Source organism: Propithecus coquereli, unplaced genomic scaffold, assembly GCF_000956105.1.
Source record: "Propithecus coquereli isolate 6110/MARCELLA unplaced genomic scaffold, Pcoq_1.0 Scaffold7, whole genome shotgun sequence".
NCBI classification, from domain to species: domain Eukaryota; kingdom Metazoa; phylum Chordata; class Mammalia; order Primates; family Indriidae; genus Propithecus; species Propithecus coquereli.
In genome coordinates this window covers 4,632,162-4,642,559 of record NW_012153062.1, presented here as the reverse complement: position 1 = coordinate 4,642,559, position 10,398 = coordinate 4,632,162, and the positions used below count along the sequence as shown (strand labels likewise).

At 46.0% G+C, this 10,398-nt stretch overlaps 1 protein-coding gene across 1 annotated transcript in view; it reads right to left on the bottom strand.

Annotated features, from left to right (window-relative positions):
* Positions 1–5,631, bottom strand: part of CNN3 (calponin 3, acidic) — a 29,522-nt gene extending 23,891 nt beyond the window's left edge. The window contains exon 1 of the mRNA XM_012661108.1: positions 5,194–5,631. Coding sequence (XP_012516562.1) covers positions 5,194–5,250 — 57 coding nt within the window. The 5' untranslated portion in view covers positions 5,251–5,631. The remainder of the gene's footprint in view (positions 1–5,193) is intronic.
* Positions 5,632–10,398: the final 4,767 nt, after the last annotated feature.

The window sequence follows — 10,398 nt, the reverse complement described above, 5'->3', positions numbered from 1 at the left end:
GTAAAAGAGATTTACTCCTGAGTTTTCTTCTAAGAGTTTCAGTTCTTACACACAGGTCTCTGGACCATTTTGAATTGATTTTTATATACGGTATGAGATAGGGGTCAAACTTTATTTTTTGCATGTGGATATCCAGTTGTCCCACCCACATTTGTTGAAAAGATTATTCTCTCCACATCCAGTGGGGTTGGCAATCCTGCCAAAAATCAATTGACCATAAATGTAAGGCTTCATTTCTGGACTCTCAATTCAATTCCATCGATTTATATGTCTATCCTTACGCCAGTCATATGGTGTCTTGATTACTGTTGCTTTAAAGAAAGTTTTGAAATTGGAAGATGCAAGTCCTCCAACGTTGTTTTTCTTTTTCAAGATTGTTTTGGCTATTCTGAGTCCTGTGAATTTCCATATGAGTTTTAGGATCAGCTTGTAAATTTCTGCAAAAAAAGACAGCTAGGATTTTGATAGGGATCAGATTAAATCTGTAGATCAGTTTGGGGAGTATTGTCATCTTCACAGCATTAAGTCTTCCAGTCCATGAACATGGATGTCTTTCCTTCTATTATGTCTTCTTTAAATTATTTCAGCAAGATCTTATAGTTTTCGGTGTGCAAGTCTTACACTTTAAAAAAATTTATTTCTAAATATTAAACTTAAAAACAAAGTTTAACCCACCCACACATTTTTACCAAGATTTTGGTGCTCTAGCAGCAAGACAAAGCAGACCTAAGGGGGTCTGCCAAGTGCCATAGAACCCCTAAGGGTCTTAGGTGCCCTTAGAGCAGCTGTTTGTCCAAAGGGCACTGGGCACACAAGCTGGGAGGACCTCATGGGGTGCTGGGTCCTATCTAATTATTACTATATGATTGTTTCATTTACTCTTCAAAGATTTTAGTAATAAGTTTTCCAAAATGGTTTTTAGGTGTTGAGGAAGACCATTTTGTAAGCAGGAAGACTCTGTGAGAAGCTACTTTGCTCAAATCAGACATTCCATGAGAGCAGAAGACTGTAAGAATGTGCATTCCAATTCCATTCTTCTTTTTTTTTTTTGAGACAGAGTCTCACTCTGTTACCTGGGTAGAGTGCCATGGCGTCAGCCTAGCTCACAGCAACCTCAAACTCCTGGGCTCAAGCGATCCTTCTTGCCTCAGCCTCCCCAGTAGCTGGGACTACAGGCATGCGCCACCATGCCAGGTTAATTTTTTCTATATATGTATTTTTAGTTGTCCAGATAATTTCTTTCTATTTTTAGTAGAGACGGGGTCTCGCTCTTGCTCAGGCTGGTCTCAAATTCCTGACCTTGAGCAATCCACCCACATCGGCCTCCCAGAGTGCTAGGATTACAGGCGTGAGCCATTGCGCCCGGCCCATTCTTCTTAATATTTCAATTAGCCTCCTCCCAAAAAATATACCAAGGTAAGATTATTTCAGTCCCCCACCCCATCCCGCCCATCAGTTTATTTCTTCTACTTTCTCTGAAGCATTTGCTCTAAGTCTAGTGAGGACATGCTTCATTGCATCCGCAACTGGAGGGAAACTACCCTGACTCCAGCATTTTGTTCAGAGTCAAGGAAATGCTGTGCTTCCCTTGAGGACCTGTTATGTTTTTTTATGGTGTATGAGACACAGAGGTGTTTCACTTGTCATTTGCATTCCCAAGATGGATTCAAGGGCCTGGCTCACCTGTGAGTACCTGTAGGCCCATTACCTCATAAGTGTTTCCATCCTCCACTGAACCATCTACACCAGCGTCTGTGTTTTCCCTGGCCCTTGTACTTTCTTACGTTTTTTGGTAGACTGCAAATTATTGATCCTTTGGGGTCATTTTTTTCTTCTATTCTTTTTAAAGAGACTTTGTTCATAGGTTCCAGGCTGATTCTAATTTTTTAGGCTGTTTTGAAACATCTTCTTGCCTATTTTAAAAACAGTTAAGTTTGTGTGTTCTGCCATGTATTAAAATCTCCTTAATGCCTTAAAGATTTTTCCTGGAAATTTCACTGATTAAAAGTATTTAAGATCAAAGACTTCCTCAATTCACTGATGAACTACTTTCATAGCTAGAGTATAAAAAAAAAACCCAAAAGCTATTAATACAAACTGAATACTTAAAGAGGCAGGGACATACAAATCAAAGAAATATAATACCAATAACTTCCTATTACTAAGAGCTAATAGCTACAATATAGTCATAGAGTACTTACTGTAAGCCAGACACATCACAACACAATGTTTGGAGGTGGTAACTATCATTTCCCCCCATTTTACAGAGCAGGAAACCATGTCAAATAACTTGTCCAGCATCATACAAGGCAGTAAGCGGCAGAGGGGAACAACAACCCACATATGCTGGACCCCCAGGCCTACTCCACAATGCCTCCCCAGAACGTTTATACTTCTTTCACTTGGTAAATGAGGTTTAAGGGGGACAGGGGAATCTAGCGTTCAAGCAACATATCAATATCAATTATGCAATACATAAAGGAAAAACAGGAAGGAAACAAAAGGTGTCAAATCAAGCAAAGTTGAAGTTCACATTTCCATATACCCACCCATCACTCTGCTGTCCTGAGCCTTAGTCAAAATTCACTATCTCAGCCAGGCATGGTGGCTCATAACCTGTAATCCTAGCACTTTGAGAGGCCCAGGCAGGAAGACTGCTTGAGGCCAGGAGTTCGACGCCAGCCTGAGCAAGAATGAGACCCCGTCTCTACAAAAAATAGAAAAATTAGCTGGGCCTGGTGGTGCACACCTGTAGTCCCAGCTACTTGGAAAGCTGACGCAGGAGGATCCCTTGAGCCCAGGAATTTGAGGCTGCAGTGAGCTATGATGATGCCACTGCACTATAGCCGCGAGTGACAGAGTGAGACCCTGTCTGCAAAAATCTCAAAGACCTAGTAACATTTGATTTCCAAACCCAGAACAGATCAGAAACAGTATTACATGAATAACCACAATGTCAAGTGACAGGTGGATAGCAAAAAATGGGGGGAAAGGGACAGACAATAGTGATTTGTTTAGAAAAACATCTATAAGACATCACTTTTAGAGTTAAAAATCTTAGAATATTCCAACTTCTGAGCTTCAGTGTACTGAACTGTAAATGACATTGGATAATCCCAGCAATCCTCCCCACCTTGCAGGACTGCTCTGCTATTAAGATCAAAGACTTCCTATGAAAGGGCAGTATAAGAAAGGACCACATAAATGGGTTATTAAAAAATGGGTTTGAGGCTTAAAGGGATAACCTACAGTCTTTCCCAAGGTTCTGAAAACTACGGTGTTACTGTTTTTAAACATTTATAATAATTATAGTGATTTAGCCTCAATCTATGCATTTTCTTGGATGTGTTCAATATATTAAGGGGGAAAGGGCAGAAACTATGTTAGTCAGCAAAAAGAAAATTAGCGTGGATATTAACATCCAAAAAAAGTGAGTCACCTGAAGGACTGCCAAAGTTATCAGTACCTCATTTACAATGCAAAAGGTAGTAAAGAGATTCAACTGCTGCCAGCCAAGAATCACTGGGGCGAATTACAATTAATGTGCACAAGCCAGGCCAGGGTATTACTGATTCCTCTGAAAGCTTCCTAAAGCTCATTTTGTATACCTTGGAAAGAAGGAAAAAATATTTTGTTACAAAGTTTTCAGTTGGTGAAGTTTGTACTAAATTATATACAAACCACTCACCTTTTTTAAGATGTTTAGGAAACTGTTTTCTAATATGGGTAGCACGTTTGAAAAGGCAAAAGACCTAAACATTCCAATTTTAGATGCAAAGACTAAAATCAACTCCCTGTTTCAAAGATTGTTCAAAGTCTATTAACGAATTATAATATGATGCAATATGATGCGCAGACTATACAAGAGCCACGACTCTCCTCTGGGGTTTGACCATGGTGCGCTTCATTACCTCTACACAGTTCACGTCGCACCGCCTCCGCCCGCAGCACTGGGATGTCACAGATCTGACAATGCCAGCGCATTCTTCCAGCGGTCGGACGGTGCGGTGGCAATCCTGACGTGCCTCGGCTCCTGGGAGGTTAATGGGAATTAAACCACAGCAGCCCTCCTTTGTGGAGCTTTGGCCAGAACAGCAGAAAGGAGACAATGAGCGTTCTGTGCGCAGTTCCGCGCCGATTGGCTGGTCTCTCCCCCCAGAAACCCCTGATGTCATGGACTTGGAATGCAGGGAGGGAGGAAGGAAGGAGAGGATTTGGGGAGCGGGACGCCTCTCATCTCTTTCCCAGGTCAAAAGTCCCAACGATAAACTTAACGCATTCTTACGCTCAGTGGCAAAGCTGAGCGTCACCAAATCCCAATCGCCCCAAAATACAACCCGCCTCAGCAAATAAACCTTAGACAAAAGCAACCCACAAAAACACTCCTTGATATCGTTAAAGTCTAATGTACTACACACTTCTCAGTGTTTTATGAAAAGTCTCAAGTCTACAGCAGATAGAACTCCCAGAGCGGCGCGCTCAGGCTTTGTTTCCGTTTTCCGCAGAAGCAGCAGCAATTCGCCTCAAGGCTCCGAGACTCTCGAACCCTGAAGGGTCCTGGACCGGCCCTCGTTCCTCCCGGGGACCCTGGGGTCGGTGGGACACTCAGCGGTCTCCCTCCTTTGAAGGAGGCGAGGAACAATGAGGGGACCGGGTTAGCCACGTAACCGCCTAACTTCGTCCGCTGCTGAACTTGGCCGGGGGGGCTGAGGTGGGAGGAGGCGCGGGCCGGCCGGCAGCCTGGGCCGGGGCGGATGGCGGGGGCCGCGGCAGCTGCTCGCTGGGTCCCCAGGCGCGCGGACGCGCCCCGCCTAAGGGCGGATGACCACGCAGGAGCGCCCCCTTCCCGGATGGGCCCGTCCTGCAGGCACCGAAGAGCCCCCGCAGACAGAGCTCGACGCTGCGGGATCCCAGGCGCCGGGAACCCACCGCCCGCCGCCAGTCCCGGCCCACCGCGCGGGAACAAAGCCAGGAGAGCGCCCGGGAGCCGGGGCCCCGAGCCTGGGACGGGACGGGACGGGACGCGAGAGCGCAGCAACGCTCCCGCCGCCTCGACATCGCTCCGCGGAGACAGCGAGCTAGGGCGCGAGGGGGCGAGAGCACGGCCCAGCGCCCCCCCAGTCTCAGCGTCCCCCGGCCGCGCCTCGCACCCCTCGCCCAGGGGTCGCCCCGCCCGCACGAGCCCGGGCGCACCTTGTTCTTGACCTCGGCCGAGAGCCCGTAGGAAGGGCCCTTGTTGAAGTGGGTCATGGTGGTTCGGGCGGCGGGAAGAGGCTGCGCTCGGGTCCGGGGGTCTACGGCACTTGGCTTCCCGCTCCTGGCCCCGAAGCGTGACCGCTGCGGGAGATGCTCGGAGCTGGCTCCTCAGGGCGGCGCAGGAGACCGTCGCGGCGGCGGGGCGCGGGCAGTGCCTCCCTCGGCGACTCGGTCCCGACTGGGTCCCGCAGAGCCTCCGGGTCCGCTCCGGAATCCCGCTAGCTGCCTCGCTTGCTGCCCGCACCGCGGCTCCCCACAAACTGCCCCCACCTCTTCCCCGAGGCCTTCGGGGATTGGCCGACGAGCCCGACCAATGGAGGCCCGCCTCCTCCCGCCTCTCCGGCAAGGGGCCGGTGCGGCCAATTGAAGGGCCGGCTGCCTCCCCGCTGGGGCCCGGGCCCCCGCCCCAGCCCTCACGCCACCCGGGCCCGCGGCGAGGCGGCCCCTCCTCCGGGCTGGGCCCCGCGGACTGGCAGCCGGCCCTGCCCCGCCCCGCGCCCGGCGCCTGAGGGCTTCCCAGCCGCCGAGGGTTCACGTCAGCCTCCAGGCATCCTCCGCGGCGCTCGGGCCGGCGGAGGGGAGAGGAAGCCCACCGGGGCTGGCCCGCCACTGACCCGCCGCCTCCGCCTGCCCCTTCCCGGCGCGAGGCCCAGCACGCCCAGATAGAGGACAGGGCCCCTCCACCCGCTGCTGGAAACACCGGGAGCAACCTGGAGGCCCTGTGCCAGAGCAAGGGCGGGGCCTCCACCGACACCTGCTCCTTCCTCCCTCACCTCGCAGCCTCCCACACCTGTTGGCCTGACCTCTACCCCGCTGCCGCCACGGGAACAGTCAAGGCTTTTGGCCAAATTCGAGCTCACTCTGTCTAAACCTCTAAATGCAGTGCGGAAAAAACTGCGGAATGTGCCATGGCAAAGCCTCGGGCATTTCGAGTTCTTTTCTGGATTCGCACCAGCTCCTCTTTACAAGCATCTTTATCCGGAATTCAGCTAGTCCAAAACCCCAGGTGGCTATTGCTCTACTTGTGTTTTTGAATCCAGGGTCCTCTTTGATTCAGGAGTCCTTTGTCTAAAGTATCCTTTAGACCAGAAGCGGCCTCCATTCTTTGGTCCCTTTTCCTACTCACCACTTTCTTTCTTTCTTTCTTCAGATCATTTGGTGGGAGGAAGGGAACCCTCCTGCGCACCTGGTGCTGTACTAGATGTCTTCCAAACGTTATCTCATCTACTCCCCGCAAGAAGACTGCTAGGTAGACTTCGTGTCCGTTTTAGAGGTGAGAAAGCTGAAACTCGAAGACCTAAGTATCCTGTCTGAGGTCTGCCTCCTCCAAAGCTTCACCCCTTGCCACCACTGTCTAGCACACACCTGGGACAGGTTTCAGTCTCTGCGACCCAAGTGTGAGAGCTTTCTTTGCCAACTACCAGCTACTGTGCCTGAAGAGATCGTGGAACCAGGTGTGGCGACCTGCTTCCCTCCTAGAATAGAAGTGAATAAAGCGCCTTGAAAAGGAAATGCACAAAACTGCTATTAAATTTAACTTTTCAAGGATTTTCCCAATGACATTGGGGGTGGAGCTTGAAGGAAGAGGGAGGAGGAAAATAGAGAGGAAAGTGAAATGATTTTTAAATGATTTGCTAATTTAGTCCGGGCGGTAATGATGATAATTAGGGCATTCTTCCCACACAAAGATGACACAATTGACCCACTATTAGTGGAGCAAGCAGTTTGGGCTGTTTTTCCAGTAGCGCGACAGTGGCGGTATGTCACCCACAAGTCCTCATCCAATTTTCTTTGGGACCTACAAGCGTGAGAAATGGCAGCCAGATTGGAGGTACAAATCACAGTGCGCAACCTGCACAGCTTTCCTGCAGCATTCTAAGCCTGACTGCTCCTGTTCTGCGGTGGAAAACATGGTCAAAATCATTATATCTACTTAAAGGTCATGCTTGGAACAATGCTTGTATTCAATTCTTTCATGAAAAAAGTGAATTTTATTGTTTAACGGGAGTTACTGTTAAGGAACACAGAGTTTCAGTTTGGGATAATGAAAAAGTTCTGAAGATGGATAGCGGCAATGGCTGTATGACAATGTAAATGTACTTAATGCCACTGTTCACTTACAGAGCTTTAAAGTAAACATTAACGTTTACTCTGTTTGGTCAACTGTTACCTTCCCCAAGGTACTTGAAGTTCTTTCTGACATTGCCACTGGAACTTATTTAAAGTATTGTTGGTCCTATAGGATTCCATCAGTACTCCAGAGGCTTCCTTCATTTCTAATTTAACTCATAGAGCAGGAATAAGTAATTCTATGTTTAAAAATAAAATGAGAAAAACTTTTAAAATTCTGGATAATGAGGTATAATTGATATACAGCAAATTATATATATTTAAAGTGTACAGTTTAATGCATACACATATATACATATATACACCTTTAAAACCCATCACCACAAGCAGACTATGGACCTATCCATCACACCCAAGTTTCCTCATATGACCCTCCCTCCCCACCCCGCTTACCAGGCAACCACTAATATGCTTTATGTCACTATACATTAGTTTGTATTCCTAGAATTTTATATAAATAGAATCATACATTGTATACTCTGTTTTGTCTGGCTGCTTTCACTCAGCAAAATTATTGTGAGATTCATGGATTCATTAGTCCATTCCTTTTTATTACTGAGAGTGTTCCATTGTAGGGATACATCCATTCCCTTATGGATGAACGTTTTAGTTGTTTCCAGTTTGGAGCTATTACAAATAAAGCTGCAATGAATATTGATGCACAAGTCTTTGTATGGACATATGCTTTCATTTCTCTCCAATAAATGCCTACAAGTAGAATGGCTGAATCATGTAAAAGGTATATGTTCAACTTTTTAACTGCCAAACTTTTTCCAAAATGATTGTACCATTTTACATTCCCACCAGTGTGTATGAGAGTTCCAGTTCTTCTACATTCTTGCCAACAGTTGGTATGGTAAGTCTTTTTAAATTTAGTCATTCTAATAAGTGTGAAGTATGGTATCTCATTATGGTTTTAATTTGAATTTCCCTAATAAGTGATGACCTTGGACATCTTTTCATGTGCTTATTTGCCATCTGTGTATCTTTTCTGTGAAATGTTTGCTCAGATCTTTTGCCCATTTTTTTATATGGGTTGTGTTTATATGCATTTTCTTATTAAAGTATATATCTTTAACTTATCATTGTCAGGATAAATTTAGAAAATCCTGACCAAGTTCTAACAGTAGAATCTGTCAGCAAATGCTCAAGTTTAAGTAAAATGTCACATTACAAAATATCTACCAGCGTGTGGCCCAACAATCTTAAGTATTTTCACTAGGCACTCCTTTAATATACAGAAAGCTTTGAATTGAAATAAATGCTGTTGAAGAGGTCAACTCTACCTTTCCAAATTCCCATTAATTAAAAACAGTTGTTGGAGAATTGTAAGAAAGTATTTTTCACTGAGGCAAATTTGTGGATCATATTGTCACATCCCTTGCCACCAAGATAATAACCAATGTTTTGGAGAATATACCTTGTAAATCCACAATGTCAGAGAATTACAAAGAACTACAAAGGAACTGATCATTAACACATTAACTGTCCTGAGAGTTGTATTTTACTCACTCTGGTTTTGACCCTGGGCCACGTGAAGCATATATAAAATCTTGTTAATGTTCTTATTGTTATAATTGACAATTTAATTCTAAAAATGTGGATTAAATAAATAGAAGTCAGTAAATTTCATTTTTCTATTTATGTTTACCTTTAAATTACACTCAGTTTTTATTCTATTTTCTTGATAAAACACTGTGGCCTCAAGGAAAAGTTTCTGGGTTTTTTTGTGTAGCAGTCAATGCGTTAAAGGCAGAAGGGCGCCTAGAAGGCTCAAAGACTAAGAGACTGTTAGGCACCTACTATGTGGCACATGACAGGCAGTGAGATCATAAAATTCATCACCCAGATAGGGACACTTTTGAGAGTAAAAGGGGCACCATTAATAATTTTTTTTGTCAGGCAGTTCTGATAAAGCCCCTTAATAGTGTGTTCACTTCACCCTCAAAAGTGTCCCTGTTGAAATGATAAATTACACAGGCACCCCCACTTACAGGCATCACTCATAACAACCCTGGAAAGGTAAATATTATCTAGTCCCATTTTGTAAGCAAAAACTAAGATTTAGTGAGGAAGGATATATAACTCGGCCATAATCAGTTAATAGCAGAATTAGGATTTGAAACCAGGCCTGGTTTTGGATGATTTCTCAAATACCAACTTTCCAGATCCCTGAAAAATCTGAAATCACTCTTGTTTTGGGGCGGGGAGAAGGATGCTTTATGGAATTTATTAAAATGCTCCTGTCCTTACTACCTTTATCCTTGTAATAACAACTTTGTGTGGGATTTGACTGCGATCCTTTGTTGTTGCTCATCTTCATGCGAAATCAGTTTTCCCGGAAGATGAACAGCCAGATGGAAGAGATGCATGGGGTAAGGGAGGGAGAAGGGGAGCAGAGCTTCTACGCCCTCCCCAGACACGCCACCCTCCAGGAACCGCCACATGTTCAGCCGTCTGGAAGCTCCCTGAAATTCCTCTTGGAAGGCACATCTGCTCTTCTTCCCTCCCTCCTTTTGGAGAGTGCTCACCACTCACTCCAGGTAACACTGTTGGTATATGAACACCATGCCACCTTTCCCACCAGAGGCGGGCAGGTGGCACACCTGTCAATGGGATTACCCTATTCACCCCTAGGCCCAGTAAGGAGGTATGTGACCCAAGCAAGGCCACCAGAGTTCTTTATGGTGAACAGATGGAAGTTGAATATTTTGGTTATGGCAGACAGAAAACAAAGTCAAACTGACTTAGACAAAAAGTGGACTTAATTGATTCATGTGGCAAAAAAGGCTAGGAGACCTAGCTTTAGGCATGACTGGCTTCAGGGACTCAGTCAAAGCCATCATAAGCCACTGTGTCTCCACATAGCTCTCCTCCTCTGTTGACTTCCTCAGCATCTCCCCTTTGGTGTGAAATTTGCCTCCAGAATGCGCAGGCTTCCATCCTCACCTCCACAGCCACAACAGAAAAGAGAATGTAGCAAAAAACTGCGCAATTTCCCACTAGCTCCAA